General features: G+C 40.4%; 1 protein-coding gene across 2 annotated transcripts in view; it reads left to right on the top strand.

The window, feature by feature from the left end:
- The window catches only part of ccn4a (cellular communication network factor 4a), a 57,568-nt gene extending 32,116 nt beyond the window's left edge, over positions 1-25,452 (top strand). The window contains exons 3-7 of one of the 2 annotated variants that reach the window (XM_057828609.1): positions 17,781-17,955; positions 19,706-19,985; positions 22,926-23,180; positions 24,643-24,839; positions 24,946-25,452. In XM_057828609.1, coding sequence (XP_057684592.1) covers positions 17,908-17,955; positions 19,706-19,985; positions 22,926-23,180; positions 24,643-24,839; positions 24,946-25,245 — 1,080 coding nt within the window. In that variant the 5' untranslated portion in view covers positions 17,781-17,907 and the 3' untranslated portion in view covers positions 25,246-25,452. The remainder of the gene's footprint in view (positions 1-17,780; positions 17,956-19,705; positions 19,986-22,925; positions 23,181-24,642; positions 24,840-24,945) is intronic. The other variant, XM_057828610.1, reaches the window with a different exon arrangement.
- Positions 25,453-26,865: the final 1,413 nt, after the last annotated feature.

The following is a 26,865-nucleotide window of genomic DNA, read 5'->3' as shown; positions in this document are numbered from 1 at the left end:
AAATAAGATAAATGGAAATGATCCAAAAGGAATAACCCAAATAAATTGTTAACACTCTACCGCACCCAACATAAAATAAATAGCACTTATGTCATAGTTTAAGGAAAACAAGCAGAATATATTTGACATAGGGCATAACAGGTATATGACGCCTTCTTATCACGGAAGCCCAACGCGTGCGTCTTGCAACTGACTGAGCAAGATTGATGCTGATGAGGCAAGACATCTGTAAGCCCACGTCTGCACCACCAACTCAATTCAATTCAATGTTATTTGTATAGCCCTAAATCACAACAAGGTTGTCTCCTGCAATCAGTTCTTCCGGACAGTCCAGAACAGATGGCGGGACATCTTGGCTTGACAAGGAACATCCAATAAGGTGGAACCTGCGACTAAAAAGTGAACTCTCAGCAGTCACGTTGCGCTGAGGTGGCAAAATCCACAACCCTCGTTGCCCTGACAACAGTAACTAACGGACAGCCCAGAACAAATGGCGGGACGCCCTATCCCAACACAAGGAACGTTCGGTATCCAACTGATAACACGACTGATAAGACTCCAAGAGCCCCTTTGACGCTGAGGTGGAAAAAATCCACAAGCCTCGTTGCCCTGACAATAGTAACTCCCAAATCTTCCTGTCCAATCCACAAACAGACAATAATCCTAAAGAACGCCCAAACATACCCTTCTTCTGCCCAGAGCCCACCCCACGAGAGCCTTCAAAAAGACAATGTTTAACTAATTGTTGTCATTTTTCTCGGGAACCTTTTGTTGACTTGTTATATGGTGACCTTGGAACAAGTCTGCCTCCTCGTCTGAGTCTGTTTCGCTTTGCTGTTTGATCGCTGTCGACCTAACTAAATTGTCAACTTGTGCTTTGAAGACTTTTTCCAGCTTTCAAAATGGAGTCAGTACAAGGGGTTGAGACTAAGATGAACGCGCGGAAATTGGCCTTTTGGCCGGGTTGTCTGTGTTCCACCGGCACGGGTCGTTGGAGCTGCGCTGGCGCGGGTCCGGCGATTCGGCTGGCGTGATTCCGGCAGTCTGGCTGAAAGGTCAGATTCCTTCAGTACCCCAAAAAGCCACAAGGGGGTGACTAAAGCATTACATATGCAGGCAGAATCATAGGACATGCCAATGCAATGACAATTCCCAAAATGTATTTTGAGGGATATTTTTTAATTATAAGTATGTGTTGTATTACTTTTCTTAATGACTATTTATTTCTGGTTATGTATTAGTTATAAGTGATGAGTAATATAATAATTCATTACTTTTCATTTATTCATTTTATGTGTGCACCATGAGTGATTAGGGTCTTTCTTGATTAGCAAATCATAAGCATTGTAGTTTAGTTTCATTACAGACACCTAGTGGTCACTCTAAGCACAGCAGTTATGCACAAAGGCTGCAGGCTGGTACATTAACTTCTAACACAGCATACTGTACAAACTGGCACAAAACTGATACCGATATTTTTTGATATTATATTAAATCCTGACAGCAGGTGTTTACAGGTGATAGGGCTCCTGTGAATCTGATAGTCCAAACACCATTTGTGTTGTTTTTTAGTACAATCGCAGCAATTTCGAAAGGTGCTCTGTTGTCTTGCGAGCAGTTTTCTGGGCAAGGAATTTATAAAGGCAGACGCTTTCCGTCTGTGGTTGACGGCGGCCACATTTAGATGTCTGGACACGATTGAATGCTGCTAGTACATTTCCACACCCTCTGTCTAAAATGACAAAATTACCCAGTGGAAGCCTTTGCCATCATTCCATTTTTTCCCCTTACAAGCCAAAGTCCCCATATGCTCATCAGGGTTCAGCTCTTTTCCAAGGTTCATTTCTTCCTAAATGATAGACATTCCGCACACTGCACCAGTGGTAGTTAGCGCCTGCGTGGCTCCGAATAGCATCTAAAAGCAGAAGCAAGTCCGACTTCACTGCATCATGAAAACCACAAGGCTGACCGGCATGAGACGGCCTGTGCTTTTCGTTTTACGCAGTAGTTGTTCCTCTAAATGTTTGTTGTTACTGTACTTGTTGACCTTTTTGCCATGTCAGTAACTACAAAATGAAATGTGACACAATTTAGAAATTTATGTAAACGTGTATTCTCCAAGCTAAGAAGAAAAATAGCTATCTAAACAACTAGCTAAGGAGCTAAACAGAAGACATGTTAAGAGATATGGTGCCGATTAGGGTTGTTCCGATCATGTTTTTTTGCTCCCGATCCGATCTCGATTGTTTTAGCTTGAGTATCTGCCGATCACGATATTTCCCGATCCGATTGCTTTTTTTTTTTTTGCTCCCGATTCAATTCCAATCATTCCCGATAATTTTTCCCAATCATATACATTTTGGCAATGCATTAAGAAAAAAATAAATAAAACTCGGACGAATATATACATTCAACATACAGTACATAAGTACTGTATTTGTTTATTATGACAATAAATCCTCAAGATGGCATTTACATTGCCAACATTCTTTCTGTGAGAGGGATCCACGGATAGAAAGACTTGTAATTCTTAAAGGATAAATGTGACTTTGTATATTGTGGCTAAATATTGCCATTTAGTGTATTTGTTGAGCTTTCAGTAAATGATACTGCAGCCATTTAACTATTTACCAAATGCATGATGTGAAGTGCAACCATGACTGTGCGTAGGGGCACCAATTGATATATCTTCTCTGCGTTGGGAAAGAACATAGATATATACATAGACATACATATTTTTTGCCGATTCCGATACTTTGAAAATGACGTGATCGGTCCCGATCGATCGGCATCCTGATCGATCGGGACATCTTTAGTGCCGATATTTACATTTACTTTCAAAACAATGATCCAACTTATCTGTTGAATGAACCTGAGCCTGCACAAGTCTTTTGTTCTCTATTCATTGGCAGTGTTGTTAATCTTATGGAAAAAAAGTAATTAATTATAGTTACAAATTACTTCTCCCAAAAAGTAATTGCGTTACTAACTCAATTACCTGAATGTAAGAGTAATCAGTTACTTGGCAAAGTAATTGGTGATAATTACTTTTTTTTTTTTTTTTAAAAAAAAAAAAAAAAAAAAAAAAAAAAACATTGGCCACACTATGTGAAGTTTTTTGTGGAGGTTTTTGGTACAATTGGCCCGAGCCCAATTCTTTACCCTAATTTACCCTTTACCCTGAATCAACTGTTAAAAGTTGTTAAAATTGCTCCCATTATTGCATAAGTTCCCTTCTCTCTACTTTCGACATATGAAAGTTTTAAAACTGTTTCATCATTTAAAGATAGATTCAAGTCAAGATTTTGCCGATTTAGAAGTATTTTAGATAAAAAGTTACTTAGGTTCGCGAGGAAGGTTCTCTACAACAGAGCCGTCCTAAAAAGCCTACTGCTTTAAGATGGCGGCTGTTATTTTGCATCTAGTTATATCTATATACAGTACATGTGATATCTACCATGTCTACCATATCTACCATAACATGCGGGCGTAGTTTGTCCGGCTATCGGCTACAACATGTATTATTGGAGCTACCTAGCATCGCGTTTGTTCGGCGTCACAACTTTCTTGCCTCCTCCCAGCTCCTGCTCTGCTCTGTCGTCTCGGTGAGTCCGTCTCCCTCAGACTTTTCGACCAATATAGTAACGCATGCCTTTCCGTCCTCAGTAACGGTAACGGCGTTGCCAAGATGAGAAAAGTAATTAATTAGATTACCCACTACTGAAAAAAATAACGCCGTTAGTAACGCCGTTATATTGTAACGCCGTTATTAACAACACTGTTCATTGGACAGTACTGTAAAAATCGGACTGAATCATGAATATCCTTACTGAAGTAACATATTGAACACCATTTTTCAAAATTCATTTTTTAAAATTCTTTTCTAATATATATACTGTCCATGCATGAGTTTTGCTGTCATCCCTAAATACTAGGCGTTTAAATCACCAATTTCATGATGATACGATAAAGATTCTTTGGACAACTGTAGAATATTTGCCGATTTTACAAAGTAATTTTGATGTGTATGACAATTTTGACATTTTTTTGGGACGAAATGTCAGATCTAAAAGATGACGATATTCATAGATATTTTACGTTTTGATTCATTTTGCTTAACACATAGATCCAGGTCCATTAATTGTTATACCTTTAACTGATAAATATACATTGTTAGCCTCATAGCCGATGTTCCCTCTAATTTTCCATGTGTCTGAGCAGACACACAAGCTCCTTGAGCAAACTGAGGACCACTGTGAGCAACATCAGATGAGTGCGCTGTGACCACACACCAGTATCACACCTGTTCTAAACCTTGGATCATAGCAAGTTACGTGGCTTATTAAAAGAATGGAAATCCAGCAGCAATTTGCATTAGTTTACTTTTAATTGAATTGGCCCACCTAAAATGAAAAAGACAAAAGTATCATTGTTCATGAGATGTGAGAGTCCTGCTATAACCATGGGATGAGTCCTGCTTTGGCCGGGAAAAGGTCCAATTGTGGCAGAGGTGAGTTAATAAATAAAACATAATGAACAGCCACAATGGGAGTATATTAAACTCCCACATTAAAACTGTTCAGACAATAAAGACCCTCAAGATTCCTATTGTCCTTGTCTAAGCAGCTACAGTATACAGGACAGGTTAAAAATTAAAAAAATAAAGCACATACTGTACTCTGACAGCCATTCCATCTTAAAAGAACCACATTTCTTTTTTACATTTTGGTTTGATGAGTGTAGTATCGCTGCCATTCCTTTCGCCATGAAAGGGGTTAGCATTTGCGTCTCTACTCCGCTGCACTGTTGTTGGCTAGCTAACCTGCAAGGCACTTATGGGCTGCGTAGCGTAAGTGAAATGAACTGTGTAACATTATTGGCTTGACACCTGGTGCTCATTGAGTTACGTTGCAAAATGGTACAGAAACGATTTTGTTGGTCTAATTAACTAGATGATATCAGTTCTAAAATGAGATATTAACTAATACCGTAGCGCTTGTAAAAATTGACAGTGGAATGTGGCTTCCGTAAATCAGCATAGTCTTTATTTTTCTCCGCACCCACCCAGGTCAGGCACCTCACAACTGTATACATGGTTTAGTAACCCACCATTGGGAGCGTCGCTTTGCCGTATCGAACGTACCAATAAGAGCGTCGCATTGGCATATGGAACGCACTAATGGGAGCGTTGCGTTGAGTATCGAACGCACCGATAGGAGTGTCTTGCTGCGGCGCAGACAGTAGTCCTAGTAAGACTACAATACGCTTCTTTTGAATTTATTTTGTGCGATGCATCAATTTCTTTGTGCGCTGAGTTTGTGCAAGCAGTGCGCGATTGCGCACGCGTCCAACTTAGAGGGAACATTGCTCATAGCATAATTGCCTAAATCGTATTTCACTGGTTTTGGAAAACAAGAATAAACACATTTGTTTCAAAACAAATTGGCCTTTCATATTGCTATTGTTTTGGTTTCTAAAAAGTGTTGTGATTGGCCAAGGATATAAGCAGAAAGGCAGAATTGAAAGAAGCATAAAGTAGATATCATAATTTGGCCGAAAAATGATTGAGGCAACTATGCGATGAGGCTAACGATATGTATATATTTTTTGTTGTTTATATTGTTACAATTAGGGTTGTTCCTATCATGTTTTTTTGCTCCCGATCCGATCCCGATCGTTTTAGTTTGAGTATCTGCCGATCCCGATATTTCCCGATCCGATTGCTTTTTTTTTGCTCCCGATTCAATTCCAATCATTCCCGATAATTTTTCCCGATCATATACATTTTGGCAATGCATTAAGAAAAAAATGAATAAAACTCGGACGAATATATACATTCAACATACAGTACATAAGTACTGTATTTGTTTATTATGACAATCAATCCTCAAGATGCCATTTACATTATTAACATTCTTTCTGTGAGAGGGCTCCACGGATAGAAAGACTTGTGACTTTGTATATTGTGACTAAATATTGCCATCTAGTGTATTTGTTGAGTGTTGGGTCTAAAACCCGTTCTTTAACTTAGTTATTTACCCAAGGCAAGCTGACAAAAGGCAGGGCATAAAGTGAGACAGAGTCAGAGAGTTGACATTTTTCAACCTGCAGGTTGGGAGAGCCAGGAGACATGTTCCGCGACCAATGTCTCATCGAAGTCTCTCTCTGAACTCCCCCGCGCTGCTAACTTTTATTGAGGGCTTGTTGATGGGCGGAATACAGTTACAACACTGTTGTCCAACGTGGCAGTATTCTAATCACTGATTGAACAGACACTCTTCTTGATTGAATTAACAATCACACTCCTGAGCAGGCAAAATATCTTTGTTTTGAACACACATTTGCACTCAAAGTACTGTAGCTGGGTGGAAAAGTACTGAGACGTTGTGTGATGAATCAACATACAGTGGGGAGAACAAGTATTTGATACACTGCCAATGTATCAAATACTTGTTCTCCCCACTGTGTGTGTGTATCTATTTATCAGCAGAATGTGAGCCATCACCGGTAAGCACATGATTATGGGCTAAAACTGTATTCTTCATAATAGCTTGGGAGTGCGCGTATAATAGCTGTGGGAGAGCAAACTGGCATAATATATTTGGCATACAACTTATCTTACATTGAGCTTTCAGTAAATGATACTGTAGCCATGCCCAAATGCATGATGGGAAGTGGAACCATGACGGTGCGTAGTGCTACCAATTGATATATCTTCTCTGCGTTGGGAAATAACATAAGGTGTTAAGAAAAAGATCAATTGCTACCTTGCTTCCCCTTATTGCTTCCCATGATATTCCTAATCGTGGGAAGAGGGGTTGTAAGGCTTTAGCCAATTAAAAAAAGGCTCAAAGGCTGCCATAATTCACTCTGCTCATTTTACGCTGCCTTTTATCTCTCTATATAGGTAAAACGGCGTCATTACAGATTGAGCGCGACAATGCGTGAGTGGATCGTGCAGCGCATGCATTAATTGCATTAAATATTTTAACGTGATACATTTTTTTAAAAAATGAATTACCGCCATTATCGGGATAAATTTGATAACCCTACCTTAAGCCTAAACTAAAGAATCTGGATGAGTGTAACATATAATGTCTGTAATGTTAAATACAATTAGAAAACAATTTAATTAAAAAATATATATATATTTAAAAAAGGCATGGCCGATATTTTTTTGCCGATTCTGATACTTTGAAAATGAAGTGATCGGGACATCTCTAGTACAACGGCAACATGTGTAAAGTGCGACATTTTATTTTGTTTTTCCTGACTGTCAATCTTCTTCTATGGCACTTTGTTAGTTTTGTTTTGGTTTAGTATTATATCTTAAAAATTTGACAAAAGTTTTAAAAAGTCACACAATTTGGAGTTTGATCCGAAATCCAGAGCACTTACCACCTGAGATCTGAAACATTGTCCTATACAAACAATAAATAACAGAAAAGGTCTCAAAACCATCACCAATAGCTGTTTTTGTGAGCCTCATTTCCGTAACTTTTACTCACAAGAATTACAACATGTCGTCTAAACTGTGACATTTGTCAGTTGTTGCCAGGTCAGCTCGTGAGGTCCCTTCTGAGTCATTTCAGACTTTTTGAGACATGGTGCAAGTCATTACTGAATGATGTGGAATGGAATTAAATCCACCCCGGTGTTTTTGTATGCAAACAGTGTGCGTCTTATGCGAGGGGCCACCTGTGCGCTCCTTCAGCTCCACCTCAACGGAGGAATAATGCCAGCTTTTAAGACAGGGCAGGGTAACTAGGGGTTACCTTGCCAGCAGTTGGTGCCAAGCCCATAATGAGAGTGCGCTCCCTTCAAGCCATCCAGATGGGAGTTGAGCATTTATCGCCGTGTCATCATCTATTACCCAGTCATTACGTGGCGGGGAGCTATTTTCCACAGAGCGCACCTGTGCGAAGCTTGTCCGTCCTCCTTTCCCCTCTGAGTCACATCTGATAAAGTCTTTCAAATATTTCAGCATTTATATGCCCGTTGGGGGAAAACATGAGGGATTTGTAACCACTTGAAGAAGTCAGAAAGATTGCTAAATGGATCTTGCTATGAATATGCCTTAACAGATCCGTAAGCAGGGACGTGCTGCTTTTTCTTAGACACCGATGATGCACCTAATTGCAGGGAAAGTAAAGCCGAGTGACTATTGCATAATAAAGGCAATGCTCCTGGCCGAGTTTTCCTCCGGCTGCTAGTAAAATTCCCCGCTGGCACTTCAAGAAGTTTTTTTTTTTTTTTTTTTTAAACCCCGAAAAGCATTCCAGACTTTGACAGTGATTTCCAGCCTTATTTATACTTTGTCATCCGTCCAGAAAAGCCAAGCAAGTCAAAACCATCTTTTTACGTAACCTCAACTGATCTGCAGAAATAGAATTCTGTGACTGACATCGGTATTCTGCTAAAGCGTTTTGTCTAGGGCTGTCAAACGATTAAAATTTTTAATCGAGTTAATTACAGCTTAAAAATTAATTAATCGTAATTCAAACCATCGATAAAATATGCCATATTTTTCTGTAAATTATTATTGGAATGGAAAGATAAGAGAAAAGACGGATATATACATTCAACAGACTGTATAAAGTACTGTATTTGTTTATTATAACAATACATCAACAAGATGGCATTAACATTATTAACATTCTGTTAAAGCGACCCATGGATAGAAAGACTTGTAGTTCTTAAAAGATAAATTTGAGTACAAGTTATAGAAATTTTATATCAAAACTAGGGGTGTCAAACGATTAAACATTTTAATTAATTAACAGTTAATTACAGCTTAAAAATTAATTAATCGTAATTAATCGCAATTAATCGCAATTCAAACCATCTATAAAATATGCCATATTTTTCTGTAAATTATTGTTGGAATGGAAAGATAAGACACAAGATGGATATATACATTCAACATACGGTACATAAGTACTGTATTTCCTTATTATAACAATAAATCAACAAGATGGCATTAACATTATAAACATTCTCTTAAAGTGATCCATGGATAGAAAGACTTGTAGTTCTTAAAAGATAAATGTTAGTACAAGTTATAGAAATTTTCTATTAAAACCCCTCTTAATGTTTTCGTTTTAATAAAATTTGTCAAATTTTCAATCAAAAAATAAACTAGTATCCCGCCATTGTTGATGTCAATAATTACAAAATGCTCATGGGTGCTTAAGCCCATAAAATCAGTCGCACCCAAGCGCCAGCAGAGGGCGACAAAACTCCAAAAAACACAAGTAACAAGTTGGCATTGCACTGTTGTCATTTTAATCTGTTTGAGCGGGGCATGTGCGTTAATTGCGTCAAATATTTTAACGTGATTAATTTAAAAAATTAATTACCGCCCGTTAACGCGATAATTTTGACAGCCCTAGTTTTGTCCGTTCAAGATCCCATAAATTGGGATGCCAGAATCTCAAGATTGGTTGCCAGTCAATCGGTTGTGACACCTTTGGAACTTAAAAGCTCATACTTAGGGATTTTCCAGTCCGATCACGTGATCGGAAATCGCACCATTTTTCAGAGGATCGGAATCGGGCGAAAAGAATCAGGTTTTTAAGAGTATATTTGAAAAAAATTCTCTCCCCGGTAACACACCAGAAACATCTATGCCACGTGAGCGATGCTGGTGTGTGAACGCTAGCCTGGAACTCCAGACTATATGCGCTACAACGCGCTCAACTTTTGTTCAGAACGAGCTTCTTATCGCTGGTTACGACGTGGATTACTTTCCGTTCAATTGCACAGCTTCACAGTCCTTTAAACAGTGTGGATGCTGTGCGTATTCAGAGTTGAGAGTACATTGTTCCACTACTGCCAAACGAAACCAGTCATTGGGTGGGTTGGCTGGGTTTGTCCCGCCCATTTAACGCTGTGCTCTATGGTCAGTGTGGGCTCGGCTGGCCCGGACGCTCTGCACCTCTTCAAGATGATTAGATGATCTGTCTGAGGCCGAATCCATTTTTGATTGACAGCGAAACGAGCAAATCAGCGAACTTGTTAACATCCACGGGAAGAATGTTTCGGTTTTCATTCCGTTGTTCTGAATTGAACCAGAGACTTTGCTAATCATCCTAGCGACACCTTCTTTGCTAAAAACAACTAGTGAACAATCTCGCTTCTATTTCTTGTTTTTTTTCTTTTGTAGCTGCTTGTGTTTAAAAAGTGACTTCTGTCACTCTAGTTTCTTTCCTTAATTTAAACACCTTGAGTTTCCCTTCATTGAAATACCAGTATAAGCCATGGCTTTGTGTTCACCATTTTTGTAACCGTGCCTTGCTTTTGTACTCTTGGATCCTCTCCTTGCTTCATTCACCGTCCAAACCATGACATTGTGCTTGCTTCCAGTAAGAATGACCTGGCATTGCCAGATCTTTGGTGCTTTAGTTCAAGCATTTACAGGCGTGTGTCCATGCCTCAGTGAGTTTTTAATGAGACAAAGCTGTAAAAATAAAAATGGAGCAATTTCTAACAGGTTTTTCTAGCATTTTCTGTGGTGCTCGCCTAGATTTTCATTTTCAGTTGTTTTGTCAACCACTGTGATGTTGTAAAATGCTTTTAAAAAACAATATTTTTAGGCGGGCCAGGCTCTGTGAGGATGTGCTCTGCTCTAAATCTAGTTTATGACTTCATAATCACTCCAAATTCCCTGTAACGTTTGGAATTTTGCAACAGATGGAGAATATCAAGCAACCAGGACTGACTGCGCTGCAGATGATAACATGGTTGTTTGCTGTAAACTATCAACAAAATGTAAAGACGTGAACATTGACATACTGTATGTTAGTGAAGAAAAAGCATTTTATCTTAGTTGCACTATTCTCAACTGTTCGGAACTCAATCAGGAATGTATTACACATCTTTTTTTTTTTTTTTTTAGAATATTTGTTCTGTTACTGTTTGAAGCACAACATTTGTACTTATTTACCAAGAAGATCAGAGGCGTGATCATGTCATCACTTCTGTGCTAATATAGATAATTGATTTTTCACATGGCGTCCATATGTGCTGTTCACAAATGACTATGAAACAAATTCATTTATTCTGTTCCTTGTCTACTCGTTCTTTTTTAATATACACTGCTGGCCATAAGTATTGGCACCCCTGCAATTCAGTCAGATAATGATTAATTCCCCCCAGAGATAATTGCAATTACAAATGATTTGGTAGTAATATCTTAATTTATTGGTAACACTTTATAATAACTATCAGTTTTACTAGTTAATAGATCATTAGTAAACTGTTGATAAATTATTTATTGTTGATTTATGAAGTATTTGTTAACAGTTTGTAAAGCATTTACAGGGTGTTCTTAACCTGAAACACAGTTTGTGTAGAAACGTTTCAAGTTTTTGTGTGTAACGTTTGGCATTTCTATCTTTTCAGGTTAAGAATTGCTGTTCACTTCAAAAGAAAAGGCATTTTGATAAGGCATTTTGCAGGCAGCGCTCATGTTGCACATATATGAAAATCTGCCATAAAACCAACAAATATTTGTACTTTTCTTTGTATATTTAACCAATAAAACTTATGACCTTCAAAATGAAGTGTATATAGTTTTATTAAGATCCATCAACTAGCATGGGCATTTAGAATGGGGCCAACCATATTGGAACACCCTGTAAATGCTTAACAAACTGTTGACAAATACTTCACAAATCAACAATAAATCATTTATCAACAGTTTACTAATGATCTATTAACTAGTAAAACGGATAGTTATTTTAAAGTATTACCAATTTATTTTGCTCGCAATGAAAAAACACAAGAGAATGAAAAAAAATTAAGTCATCATCATTTTACACAAAACTCCAAAAATGGGCCGGACAAAAGTATTGGCACCCTTTGAAAAATCATGTGATACTTCTCTAATTTGTGTAATTAACAGCACCTGTTACTTACCTGTGGCACATACCGGGTGGTGGCAATAACTCAATCACACTTGCAGCCAGTTAAAATGGATTAAAGTTGACTCAACCTCTTTCCCGTGTCCTTGTGCACATTGAGCATGGAGAAAAGAAAGAACGCCAAAGAACTGTCTGAGGACTCGAGAAGCAAAATTGTGATGAAACATGGGCAATCTCAAGGCGACAAGTCCATCTCCAAAGACCTGAATGTTCCTGTGTCTACCGTGCGCAGTGCCATCAATAAGTATAAAGCCCACAGCACTGTGGCTAACCTCCCTAGATGTGGACGGAAAATAAAAATTGACCAGAGATTTCAACGAAAGATTGTGCGGATGGTGGATAAAGAACCTCGACTAACAATCAAACAAGTTCCCTGCCCTGCAGTCCGATGGAACAACAGTGTCAACCCGTACTATCCGTCGACGTCTGAATGAAAAGGGACTCTATGGTAGGATACCCAGGATGACCCCTCCTCTGACCCAGAGACATAAAAAAGCCAGGCTGGAGTGTGCCAAAACTTACCTGATAAGAAGCCAAAAACGTTTTGGAAGAATGTTCTCTGGTCAGATGAGACAAAAGAAGAGCTTTTTGGGAAAAGGCATCAACATAGAAACGAGGCCTTCAATGAAAAGAACACGGTCCCCACAGTCAAACACGGCAGAGGTTCCCTGATGTTTTGGGGTTGCTTTGCTACCTATGGCACTGGACTGCTTGACCGTGTGCATGGCATTATGAAGTCTGACAAATACCAGCAAATTTTGCAGCATAAAGTAGAAAGCTGGGTCACCCTCAGAGGTCATGGGTCTTCCAGCAGGACAATGACCCAAAAAAGCACTCGAAAATGGTTTGAGAGAAAGCACTGGAGACTTCTAAAGTAGCCAGACCTGAATCCCATTGAACACCTTTGGAGAGATCTGAAAATGGCACCCTTCAAATCTGAGACCTGGAGCTGTTGGCCAAAGAAGAATGGTCTAAAATTGTAAGAAACTCACTGATGGATCCCGGAAGTGTTTGTTCGCAGTTATTTTGTCTAAAGGTTGTGCTACCAAGAATTAGGCTGAGGGTGCCAATACTTTTGTCCCGCCCATTTTTGGAATTTTGTGTAAAATTATAATGTTTTAATTTTTTTCCATTCTCTTTTGTGTTTTTTCATTGCAAGCAAAATAAATAAAGATATTACTTCCAATCATTTGTAATTGGAATCATTTTCTGGGAGAAACTGAGCATGATCTGACAGAATTGTAGGGGTGCCAATACTTTTGACCAGCACTGTATATCGTGCTCTCAAAAAAATCATCCACGTCCCTTTAGAATTGTTTTTCTTGTATTTTTTTTCGAAACGTTCTCGAGCCGTTGAGAACACCGAGGCCACAGGCATTAGTTGACAGCGGGTCAGCCAGCATAAACACTCCCAAGACACATTCCTCCAGTGGGCGGAGCACACGCTATCGACAAACGCTTGACGTTCATTTATATCAGAGACGGACTCGGAGAAGCGCTTTTTTTTGTTTTCGCCGACGCGTGAACCGAAACAGAACTCGCGAAGCACCCAAATCTTTCATGGTCTATGAACCTACGCCAAATGTGGTCTTCACTTATTTCCCGACACGACGCTTCATATTTGACATGTTTATGAGATACGGGTCGTTATCCTAATTGCATAATTGTTCCATTTGATTTACAGAAAACAAAAAAACACCTAAGCGCTTCACTAATTTGAATTGACTGTAAACACAAATATCTCTGCTTCCTTAGACCACAAGAAAATCTTGCTGCTTCCGACATGTTGACCCACTGTGTGAGTTCACGCCAGGCTGCAGCATTCTTGTAGAGACTCTGGCCAGAGTGCTGCAGATATTTTTTTTTCGTCCATGAGCTCTAGACCGCAGCTATATAAAGCGGCTATAATTACCGGAACGGTCTGTACGTATGCTCAAATACACTAGCCAACTGGAGTCCAGGGACCTCACGTGAGTGTCTAATCTACTTTGAAATCTCAAGAATGACATTATTGGACAAAAGAACTCACAACCGCACTCTCGAAATCACAATTTCTTTTCTTATTGAGACAACCAAGCTCAGTAGAAGTTCATAACTGAGCAGTTTTCAGTCATTAGGCAGATGCCATTTGTCTTTCACATGAAAATTGATTTACTCTTTTGACTGTAAAGATATTTGTAACACACCCATTTCCTTTTATTAGGCACCCTGCAACGTCAGTCTTTTTACACATTGCCTCGGGGGTACTTCATAAGCGGCTTTCGGACGCCAGTTGGCTTTGAAGTGCTAATTCTACCAAAATTTAGACCGGAGGGCATCGTTTTGAATTGTAGGGGGATTTCCTTTTAGTCTGACAATGTGAGTGTTTTTGACACTTGATTGCACTTAACAGTTAGCGACTAACCTAACTGAACACACACGCTTAAAGCGCACTAGCTACCGCTGATTATTAGCATTATCGTTTCCGTTGCCCGCAGGGTCTTGTTTCTCAGTCCCTGTTGCTTTTTGCGGCTAATTTCTTCCAGAAGGTGGTGGATGTTGCATTGGGTCCAAAGAAAACTGAAACGAGGCAGAAAAGGAGCTCCGACTTGGATCTGGATGACATCGTGGATCCATGTTGTGCACGTGTGTAGCGGACAAAGCGTTTTGTTCGTGTTTTATTAATCTTGGAGGATTATTCAATAAATTATGATCTCAAAGGCTGTGCACAGATCAAATAAGATGAGGACCACCATAAAGTTATTCATTTTCTGTTTTATGATGAGCCAAAATAAGCCACAAACACATTTTTTGCTAGCATAATTAAAGAGGACGAAAAAGTTATTTTAGGACGAAATGTTTAAATCGAGTGAATCCTGTTCATTCGGCCTCCTCCTCTATGTGGCAGATATCAAAGAGGAACTCATGTGGTCCTGGTAAAAGACTTTAAATGAGAGGGTATTTAGGTTTACCCAAGAACCCTCACCACTGGACCTTCAAATGGAGCAGGAGGAAATGTGTGCAGGATGGAAGTGTCGGATGAGAGGTAAGGGAGGCGAGAGGAAAGGGAAAACCAGGGCGAGCAACACAATGAGTGATGAGGACGTAGGGATGAGTAGAAAGACGAGAACCCAAAAAATGGTGGTATGAGGATCTGATCGAAGTTTACAGAAAAGGAGAAGTAGAACAGTTGGTGAGGCAAGTGGACTAAAGTTAATGAGAGGCCATAACCAGGAACAGAAGAAGAAGAGATCTGACTGGACAAGGAGCAAGTGGAAGGTAAAAGAAGGAGAAAGAAGAACAGTTGGTGGGAGCAAGTGGACTAAAGTTAATGAGAGGCCATTGCCAGAAACAGAAGAAGAAGAGATCTGACTGGACGAGGAGCAAGTGGAAGGTAAAAGAAGAGAGGGAAAAGACAAACCAAATGAAAGTGTCTCAGGAATGGTTCACAGGCTTCGGCATTATCAGCATCAACCAGTAAGAACCCTAAATGTCAAGGGAGAAGAGAGTGAGGAGTTGAAAGTTAAAGGAAGAAGTGGCTGTGAACCAGATGGAAGAGAATAGAGGTGAACCAGAGTTGGAGAAATCTAGACCCTAGGAGGGTGGGCTGGGAGGAGAAGTGGAATTGGAGGAAGTGAGTGAGCTAAAAAAAGAAGCTCAAACTACAAAGATCAAGAGTGGAAAAGTATGAGAACCGGACTTGGATCTTCAGAATGAGGAGAACCCGATTTGGTTAAAGGACCAGAGACCTGGAGGTGGAGGAGCAGGTAAAAGATGTGAAAAGAGAAAGGGATGCAGGGGGTGTCGAAAATGAGAGAAGGATGGGAATCACCAATTCAAGGAAGGGTTGGGCTAAGTAGGCAAATGAGAAATAATTGAATAGGAGAACCAGACTTTAGGGGAGGAACAAGAATAATGATGAATAGGAGGATAGTTTGAATTGGGGGTAAGAATAGAAGAGACAAGAACTCTTGTCTTGGGGAGACAAGAACCAGAGTTTGCGAGAAGAGCAAATATAATGCAGGATGAGAAGCAGGTGAAAGTTAAGATTAGAGAGCCACAGTTGGGAAGGAAGTGTCGAAACAGAGACCAAGACTTGTGTGAGACCAGGGTGTACTGAGACCAAGAAATACAAAGTCTAGGTCTTGTCACCATCTCAGTTACGTTTCAGTCACGACTCTCAAAAGTCTTTCTTGAGGGAATCGAGACCAAAATACGATTGAGACCATGGAAAAACAGGAAGTGCCAGTCTCCGAGAGCCCCAATCCAGCTTGTTTTCCCTGTCTCCCTACCAGGGGTTAATTTGTGCCGGATCCTGCCGGAACAAGATCCGGCACCTCTTGATTTTGGCCTCCCTGTGTTCCGGGACTTATTTGGGCAGATCCGGCACCTCTCGTGTATAGAAAATAATAATAATTTAAAAACGTTTTTTTTTAAATAGCCCCAAATGAGGGGAAAGAAGGAGAGGAGTCTCCATTTTATTGTGGCAACAATAAGAACACAATAAACAAAATAACAGTGGACTGCCGCCACATTCGACCGCAAACGTTTGCCTCTCGCCCGTTTTCCCCTCGCTTCCTACTACTTCACAGCTCTCCAGTCCCAGCGTCTCTTAAAGGGACTGTGCATAGTTACGGACATTACAGTATAAAATAAAACCTGCATGAATTCATTTTCAGAACAGATCCCAAGAATTTCATATTGTTTATAGAAATTTAATGTCATTTGAAAGAGTCAGAGATTTGTTGATGCACTGGAAAGCTAAACCAAATCACGCCCTTGACATAAAAAAAAAAAATAAAAAATTGCGGCATCTGGGGAGCAAGCAGCCAGGATCAAACAGTATTCCAATCTGCATTTACTGTATTTTTTCAAAACGAGTCAGAAAAGCAACAACCGGCAGTGAGGGCAGCTGCAGCAATCATGCTAACGGCAGCAGCAACAGCTAGCCAGGTTCATGGACAGCCAGCCAAGCCGGGGCAGGAGGCTGCTACCTTAGCAGCAATTGATCAGGTTCAGCGCCACCCGGAGTGGGGGCCAGCTACAGCGCCAGCAGTCAGCCGGGTGGACCACCAACAGCCGGAGCAACAGGCCAGTGCCCTGATGGGAAATTCAGGTTTGGGCTGCACAATTTGTAAGGCGGTGGGAACTTTGGGGCCAGAGAAGACGGGAGGATGATACTCACGAAAGAATGGGCTTGTGTTATTTATTGTAATCTCTGATTTTTTTTTTTTTGTTGTTATTTATGTTTTACAAGTTGGTCTGTACATTACTGTAAGTCCCACCTGTGGTTGTGTGGGCAATTGCCCGTGCTGTGCAGAGTATAGCCTAAATAATTGTAAATTGTTGTTATAACATTTACATAATGAATATTATTGAAATTGAGCCTTGTAAGTCCCACAGCATGGCAATTGGGCATTTGCGTGTTGTTCTCAGCACCATTTTCTGCGTATGTTCTGGGACCTGTGCCCATTTCGTCATCCCTGCACTGTCATATGTACTATGCGATCCAGCACCTTATGATTTACAAATTAAGCACTGCCCTAACTCTAACCCTCGAGGATCAGACTTGGGCATCCCTGATCAAGACCAAACAAATCTAATCCTAATACTATGACAAAACCCATTCACCTAGGCAGTCTGAGGCTAGACCTTAAAAGTGTGGTCTTCTAGTCCATGTCAAAAGCTTGATTGTTATACCACTAGGGGACAGTATCGAAGTGTCAGAGGTCGGGGAAGCGGGACGTCAGAGCTTGTTCGGACTCGGAGGAGGAAAAGGAGGAGGAGTTGCGCAGTGAAAGTGGAGGAGCAGGAGAAAATAAGCATGTCAAAGCACGTTGACGTCATCTTGGGCTTTTTGCATTTTTGTCCACTCAGATAGACTGCAGATCGCTCAGTGTGGAGATGTCGCAGTCGGGTGTAGGATGTGGCGTGTACATGCGGAACACTGTACACTGCATGTAGAAGCACATGAACAGCATTTTTGTGAGGCTCCTCACCCGGGATGAGTTGGCTCCTCTTGTGGATTCTAACTGCAGTCGGAATTCAACAGGTATTAAACTTTAAGAATTCTAATCTCATTATTCAAAGTGATTGCATGTAATTCCCTACCCTTTTAGTATTACTGTATGGATAAACATTTATTATGGAACCTTAGATTGAAAAGGTCAATTAAAAAAGTAGACTTCAATCGTGCATTGGCAGATTTATTTGCTCTTCTTTTGCGGCCTCGTGTGGCCATCTGGAACACTACATCTCTAATGCGCTCCAGGAAAGTGTTTACATTAGATAACGAACTGGAATAAGCTGTTCACAAATATTGTATCCTCCAACTGTATGCTTTGTTTACGTATTCCATATTGAAGTGAGGAAATTGGTCATTTTTAGAATCTGTCTGCGTCAACACAAACTATATCTCCAGACATAGCTTGAATCACATTTTTCATGACCTGAAAATCTCAGTACTTGACCACATCCATCATAGACTCAACCCTAGAGTGACACGTGAAGAATGAACATGCTGAGGCAGTATCTTATCATCACTGAAAAAAAACGTATTACTTAGTTGTCTAAAGTTGTTCAGATTATTTTTTTCTAAAGCTCCTTTCAAAACTTAAAAAAAAAAAAAAATGACTGATGAAAATCGATTTATGGCGGAAAACACTCGGGTGACTTGAAGTTCCGCTCTGAGACCCCCATTTTGGCCAAATATCAAAACTGTCCGATAAGCATGCGTGATACATCAATGGAAAGCTTAAAATCTCAATTTTCCTGGGGAAGAAACATTTTGAACAGGAGGGCATTTAAAACAAAAAATGTTTTTTAAACAGCAAAACCCTATCTGGAGGTGAGAGCACGCAAGAGCAGAATTACAGACGCCATGATTTTAACGAGATATTATCGCGTACTTACCTTGTTTCGATTCAAAAACTCCATGCAGCATGTATCACTGAGTGTCAAACACAGCTGTGAATGGCCACAGCTGGATTTTTTGGGTAATACAACTAGGGTCGCGATGCAGAAATCGCAGACATCAAGGAGTGGTTGAGAGTTTCTTTTTCATATATGTACCCTTTTAAACGTTTTTTTTTTCCTTCTATTTTTATTTGTTTGGATCGATTATTTATCTAACATATCAGAGAAAATGCGACAGTAACAAAAACGACACAATTAAGCGATAGTTATGAGGTGGATATCCGTGACTTTTTTACAGATGCCATTTTTTTCATTGTGACATAATTTGTTTAAAAGTTCAAAATATGTGAGTGAATAATTTTTTAAAGTCGTTTTTTTTTTCTTTTTTAAACGAAATATGAGACATCAATTAATGATTGTAAGCCAAAAACGACAGACATTTTGAATAATAAATATAATTAATTACCTTCTTTTTATGGCTAGGTTGAAACAAAAGCGGTTGTGCGACGTCTGTAAACTAAGGTTTTCAGGGTAAAACGGACAAATTAAAATTAGTTCAGGGGCTTCATGCGCCATGAATCTGCTATGGCAGCATATAGACAAATTGTTCTATCAAACACAACAGTTGTTTTGGCATAAAAAACAGCTGTTTCTTTTAAAGAGAAGCGCAAGAGCAGAAACTGCTTTTTCAGTCTTGTCTGTGTTGTCTGCCTTATGACAAATACGAATTTGACCATATTTAGACACTATATATCTGCCCAACAGCCAAAATGACAAATCATTGTCTGGTTTTCCAAGTCATATCATATCTGAGAGAAACCATGACTCTGATGTCGCCCAATTAGACAGTCCCGAGTCTTACGTTTTTCCCATTTCCTGTCCTGCAGGCCTCCTCCCGGAATTCCACTGCCATGCCGACGGTCACGTCGCCGACCGCGGAGCCCTTCCACCGTACTCAGTACTGCCGGTGGCCTTGCGAGTGTCCCGCCGAACCTCCCGCCTGCCCGCCGGGCGTGAGCCTCCTGACGGACGGCTGCGACTGCTGCAAGGCCTGCGCCCGGCAGGTGGGCGAGGAGTGCAACGAGGCGGACACCTGCGACCACCACAAGGGGCTGTACTGTGACTACAGCTCGGACAAGCCGAGGTACGAAAAGGGCCTGTGTGCATGTAAGTGTTGGTTCATGACCTCGCCCGGTACACGCGTATCGTTTCAGCCATCCAGGTCACTGCTGAAGTTGAGTCAGGGAAACTGGAATCTTCTTGGTTGTTGGAGATACTTGACCTTTAATCTCCTATTTTGTCTCCTGGGTTCTTGTGGCTGTTGTTGTTGGTGCAAGGTGTTGTTGGTGAATGACTGCTGTATGTGAACTGACTGGTCAATCACTGGTCTACTGGAAAAACATTTCATTAGTGGTGACTTAATACTCAAGCGCTGTTTAGAGAAGACCTTTTTAGTTGGAGCTAAATACTTTTTTTTATATGTCTTTTCAATCAGAGGTTTTCGAGCCAAAATGACTACCTCGTTGCTCTTGATTGTTTTTGTATTTTAGACGTACTGTAGTACCTTTAGTTACGAACGTCTCTACATAGAGAATTTTCAGGTTAAGACACGCCTCAATGGGAAAATGTTGCCTTTTGTTTCGAAAGAAATTTCAGGATACGAAAGGCAAAAATACAGTATGGCTGGTACTCGTAGAGGTATTGAACGTAACATACTTATAGCTGCTCTGTCATTGGCTATTGCCTAGCATTTCTGGCATCCAATTGGCTAAGAGGGACCTCTACTGTATGTGTATGTGTGTATCCCAGCGTCCTCTTCATTTGCCCCTTGTGTTCTGACATCTTTACATGAGTGTATTAACATTTATTCTTTACTCTTGGTTTTTTTTATGTTATACACAACTCTTGATTTTTTGTTTAATGTGCAATCCTCTAATTGTTACATGTATTTGTTTCATGTTTTGATGCATTTTTATGCATTATAAAAGATTTATGTCTGAATTTTGGGGCGGGGGCATGGAACGGATTAGGGCACTTACATGGAAAACGCATCTACTTACAGAATTTTTAAGTTACGAAACTGCTCCCAGAACCAATTTCGTAAGTCGAGGTACTACTGTATTCAATTATATATTTATAACTGAAGAGAAAACCTTCTGTGATTTCTTAAAATCAGAAAAATAAAATGCAGAATTTTTTTGTGACGGCTTCATTTTTTTTTTTTTTTGTTTTCAAAAAAATGATCCGTATTAATAATACACGCGTCAATGTTTGTTAATCAAGAAATCGGACAACTTCAGATGATCCTGGACATTGAAGGACGCCAGATTGCCAGAAACAAGCCAGCCAAACCGCCGGACCCCCGCTGATGCAGATACAACGACCCCGGTCGGCGGGACCCCGACAACCCGGCCAAAAGGCCAAACCCCGCGCATTCACCATAGTCTTAACCCCTTGTACTGACTCCATTTTGAAAATCGGAAAAAGGCTTCGAAGCACAAGTTGACAATTTATTCAGGTCGACAGCGATCAAACGGTAAGGCGAAACGAACAGACTCAGGCGAGGAGGCAGACTCGTTCCAAGGTCAGCATATCACAAGTCAACAAAAAGGTTCCCGGGAAAAATGACAACGATTAGTTAAACATTGTCTTTTTGAAGGCTCTCGCAGTGCAGGCTGTGCGCAGAAGAAGAGTGTGCTTGGTGTGAGAGAATTGTATTCATGCTTAAAACACAACCATTATACATCATATTTTATATGCTTTTGTTATGTTTGCATGAGAACATTATAGCATAGAACATCATTGTTATATTAATCTGTTTGAGTGTGCCTTCCCATAGCCTTGACTATTGTAGACACAATATTCCCAAATATGGACTGTTATGTTCCTGTGTTTTCCAATAAACCCTGAATGAATACAATGGGCGACTGTGGCTTATCAGACTGAGCTCATCATCGTTCTAGCCAGAGCCGGTGTTCAAGGTCATAACTTGAGGTGTTTTTTCCCCTACCGGAGATGTTTTTCTGTAACTTGAGATGTTTTTACCAGGATATGCTATAGTAGGTTTCGGTTTTGTTTCTATGATGTCAACCCATAAATAGAGGCATGCCCTGCATTTTGCAGACTTTTGTCCACATGCGGAGAGGACGCTTTGTGCGTGGCTCCATGTCTGTACCCGAGAGCTCTTGTTCATAAAGCCTTCGAAGCAAGAAAATCCTTGGCTGAGTCTGATTCTGTTCTCTTATTTGATTCTTGTCTTGGTGTTCAAAAGTGAATTTCCCTGACACTTGGGCGTTGTTTAGGATTATTGTTTGTTTGTGGATTGGACAGGAGGATTCGGGAGTTATTGTTGTCATGGCAGCGAGGGTTGTGGATTTTGCCATCTCAGGGTCAAAGGGGCTCTTGGAGTCTTATCAGTCGTGTTATCAGTTGGATATCGGGTTTTCTCCTGTGTTCCTTGTGTTGGGACAGTACGTCCCGCCATTTGTTCTGGACTGTACGGGAGAACTGATCGCGGGAGTTGGTGGTGCAGACGTGGGCTTGTAGATGTCTTACCTCGTCAGCGTCAATCTTGCTCAGTCAGTTGCATGACGCACACGTTGGGCTTCCGTGATAAGACAGCGTCATGTATCTCTTATGCCCTATGGCCCTTGTTTTCCTTAAGCTATGGTGCTATTTGTTTCATATTGGGTGTGTTACAGTAATACAAACCGTAAATACGAGAAAAGATACCATTCCCTGATTGATTGTATTAAGTGTGTTAGAGTAATAGAAACAGTCGATTGGTAAATACGAGAAAGGATACTATTCCCTTCAGCATGAATGAATGCAAGTGTAGATACTCATGTTGCCCGCATCTTTAGCCAGAAATTGGGCGTTGTTATCATTAAGAAATAAAATGGGTTCTGGACAGATATGTCCAACTAGAATGGAGGGAAATAAATTGGAAGAAACCACGCACCCAAAAATCACAACTGAAGAATCCCTTACAATTGAAGCTGCCTTCAACAACCAAGAGAAGAGTCGTTTTCTTCATTCAACTTTTGCAGACGACTAACCTAACCTGGGTGACCGACAATGTGACGTTTCCCCGCCCTCTCCCGGTAGACATGGTCGGAACGGGCTGCGAGCACGACGGTGTCATCTACCGCAACGGCCAGAGCTTTCAGCCCAGCTGCAAGTACCAGTGCGTGTGCGTCAACGGCGCCATCGGCTGCGTGCCACTCTGCACCGAGTCCAGGCCACCGCGCGTCTGGTGTCAGAACCCGCGCCGTGTCAAAGTGCGGGGACAGTGTTGCGAGGAATGGATCTGCGACGAGCCCAAGAGGGGACGCAAGACGGCACCAAGGCACACCGTGGAGGGTAAGACCGCCCAAAAAGCCACGTGACGGCACCAAATGTGGAAATAATTGACGCTCCTTAAAAAAAATATTTATAATTGTCCACTAGGTGGCAGCAAAGCTCACTCAAACTCACTCTGAAATAGAGGTGTGCCATTTTAGCTACCTCACGATTCGATTCAATTACGATTCAGGGTGCTACGATTTGATTTTTGAACTGTGATCATGGTATTGGTGATGATCACAATTATCGCGATTATCACGATTATCGATGCATCATACATTACTGTTTAATAAAGTAGCCAAACAAATTTATGTCCAATATTTATTTAAAATATCCTTATGATTCAACAGGAACGATGGAAACATGCCCATGCAACAAAAAACTGTCCTTAAGCTGCTTTTTTATTTTATTTTTTACAACGAAGTGCAAAAACATTAACCATTTTAAAGTGAGTACTTATTTCTCTCAACAATACAATAAAATTTACACTGGTGGAATGAATTCCACATTTTCTGGACACAAACAAAGTGTCTTTAGAAATAAGACTTCTTTTAACCAATATACTTTGTTTTCACAGTGTAACCTCCCTTGTGTAACTCTTGGAGTGACAGGTGGAAATCACAACTGCTCTTGATCACTTTTAACTTGTGGCGTTTATTGCCGAGCACATAAACTGTCCGACAACCTCCAACATCGCGACACACACACACTCATTACAGCGCGCGCACTTTCTTCTCTCCCTGCCCGCCCACGCGCACACACGCCCGTCGGCTCGCAGGCAGCATTTGCAACAACAGATTTCTGTACTATTTCGCATGTTTATAATGTTACTGCTGTACTTAATCATGGTTTTATATGCTCTGCAAATGAAATATGCGTTAGCGAATTAGCTAATTAGCTTTGCGCTTGGCGCTAACTGTTAACATCTCAAAAATAACAACAATAAAGGCTAAACAGTACAAGAGGGTTCTTGTACTCACCTTTTATAGACGCACACAGGTCTTAGCAACACACTCAATTGTTTTCAATTGAAATGCCTTAAACTACTGCTGGACATCTGAAAGACAAGGAGCAACGAACTATTTCTCTTCCCCTCTTGCTCTAAAAAATAACTTGCGCACAAAAGCGCGGCCTGCCTGTCTCATACACAAATTTATTTTCCAGTCTTTTAAAAAGGAGTAAATCTCTCTCCCAGTAACCGGGAGCATCCATCACAACGTTGTGCGTGCATTTGTTAACGGTGTCTGGCGGCAGACGCGTCTTGAATTTCGTTCCGCTATGAGCGGCTATCATAAATTTATGAGGGAAAATCATCGTTTTTGAGCCTTTATGAATCGTAATCGAGTCGTCACGTGTCGAATCGCGATGCATCTAACAATCTATTTTTTTGAACTCCTCTACTCTGAAGTAGTTTCTTAGCATCCAGGTGCTACAAAATGGCAGCAAAGTGGTACTTGTAACGCAAGCGTATCTGTGTTAGCTCCCCCCGCTGAGCTGACGAGCTGGCAAAAGAACAACTGCGTGAGCCAGACCACGTCGTGGAGCCCCTGCTCGAAAACTTGCGGTCGCGGCCTTTCCCTGCGCGTCTCCAACGCCAACCAACGCTGCGAGCCCGTCAAGGAGTCGCGTCTTTGCAACCTCAGGCCTTGCGAGGTCGACATCACCAAACACATCAAGGTAGAAGCAGACAGAGGATTTCTTTCTGTCTTCTTACCGTCCTCTCATCTGTCATCCGCCTTTATCATTCCTTTCTTACTTTTCTATGTCTTTTGGTGTTTATCAGGTTGGCAAGAAGTGCTTGAACGTCTACCGCGAAGAGCGCGCGTCCAACATGAGCATATCGGGCTGCACCAGCACCAGGCAGTACCGTCCCAAATTCTGCGGCGCGTGCACAGATGAGCGCTGCTGCATCCCGTACAAGTCCAAAACGGTGGACGTGGACTTTGTGTGCCCCGACGGCTCGTCACTCTCCTGGAAAATGATGTGGGTGCAGGCCTGCTTCTGCAACCTCAGCTGCAAGAACCCCAACGACATCTTTGCCGAGCTGGAGAATTACTATGGTTACCCAGAGGTCATGAACTAACCCCTTTAGGAAACATTTCCTTCTAATACATATTTCTTGTGTTAATTTTTTTAAAAAGTTTTTTTGTTTTTCCTATTGGAAAAATTTGTAAATAATGATGTGATGTACTGTATTTGCACAAGGGACTCATGAGGCCATTTAAAAAGACTTCAATGTCGCTGATGGGACGGTTTTTTATACCCTTCATTAGACAATGCAATGATCAAAATAAATACCAAATATTTATCATGATGATGTGTTAGTGTTTTTGGGATATTTAATGTTTTTGTTTTCTGACTTGGAAATGCCAAAAAAATCAAAAGTTACTCTTTACAAGAGTCTCTCCTTCCGTCAAAAGGTAGCCTTTTAGATGAATAAAATGTCTATATATTGCACCAATTATAAGAAAATACTTCTATGTATTTTTATAAACGAGACAATATTGTAGAATGCAATATTTTTCCATATTGTAGAACGGATCTTTAAAATGTCTTAATTATAACTGATATTCATTGGACGGAGTTAGAAATACCCCCAAAAACCTAAAGCGTTGTATATTTGCTTGCTCATATATGTATATGGCAGAAAACACTTTACTTGAAGTTCCGCTCTGAGACCCCCAATTTGACCAAATTTCAAAATTGCAAGTTATCCAATTGTTCTTTTGTTGTACTTCGATCCCCTTTTATTATTTTTAATTTATTGTTAAATGCATTCATTGATCTTGTGAAATGAAAGTGCAGAGTTTGAAAAAAAAATGTATTTTGTATTTGTCAATAACACACAGGTGACTTAAAATTCCGTAAAGTTCCTCTCTGAGACCCCCAATTTCGACAAATTTTAAAATTGTCCTATATGCATGTGTGATACATCATAGGAAAAGCTTAAAATCTCTATTTTCTGGGGGAAGAAAAACTGAACAGGAATGCATTTAGAATGATGAAATAGACAGCAAAACCCTAACTGGAGGCGAGAGCATGAGAGAGCATAATTAAAGACGCCATGATTTTAACGAGATCTTATCACATACTTGTTTCGATCCAAAAACTCCATGTAGCATGTATCACTGAGTGTCAAGACACAGCTGTGAATGGCCACAGCTGGATTCTTTTGCGGATTTTATTGGTGAAACATGGTAATATAACAAAGGTCGGGATGCAGAAATCGCAGACATCAAGGAGCGGTCGAGATTTTCTTTTTCATATATTTACCCTTTAAACGTTTGTTTTCTATTTTTCTATGTTTGGATCGATTATTTATCGTCCAACATATCAGAGAAAATGCGACAGTAACAAAAAAAAATACAATTAAGCAATAGTTATGAGGTAGATATACGGTGACGTCATTTGTTTAAAAGTTGAAATATGCGAGTAAATCATTTTTTAGTCTTTTTTTAACAAAATATTACACATCAATTAATGATTGTAAGCTAAAAATGACAGACATTTCAAATAATAAATATAATTCGTTTTATGGCTGGGTTGAAACAAAAGCGGTTGCGCGACGTCTGTAAACGGGTTTCCAGGGTAAAACGGACAAATTAAAAATATTTCTGGGGCTTAATGCACCATGAATCTGCTATGGCAGCATATAGACATATAGTTCTATCAAAGGGAACAGTTGTTTTGGCTTAAAATACAG

The sequence above is a fragment of the Corythoichthys intestinalis genome, chromosome 22 (assembly GCF_030265065.1).
Source record: "Corythoichthys intestinalis isolate RoL2023-P3 chromosome 22, ASM3026506v1, whole genome shotgun sequence".
Taxonomy (NCBI): domain Eukaryota; kingdom Metazoa; phylum Chordata; class Actinopteri; order Syngnathiformes; family Syngnathidae; genus Corythoichthys; species Corythoichthys intestinalis.
Note: the sequence above shows the minus strand (reverse complement) of the source record. Positions and strands in the feature narration are given on the sequence as shown.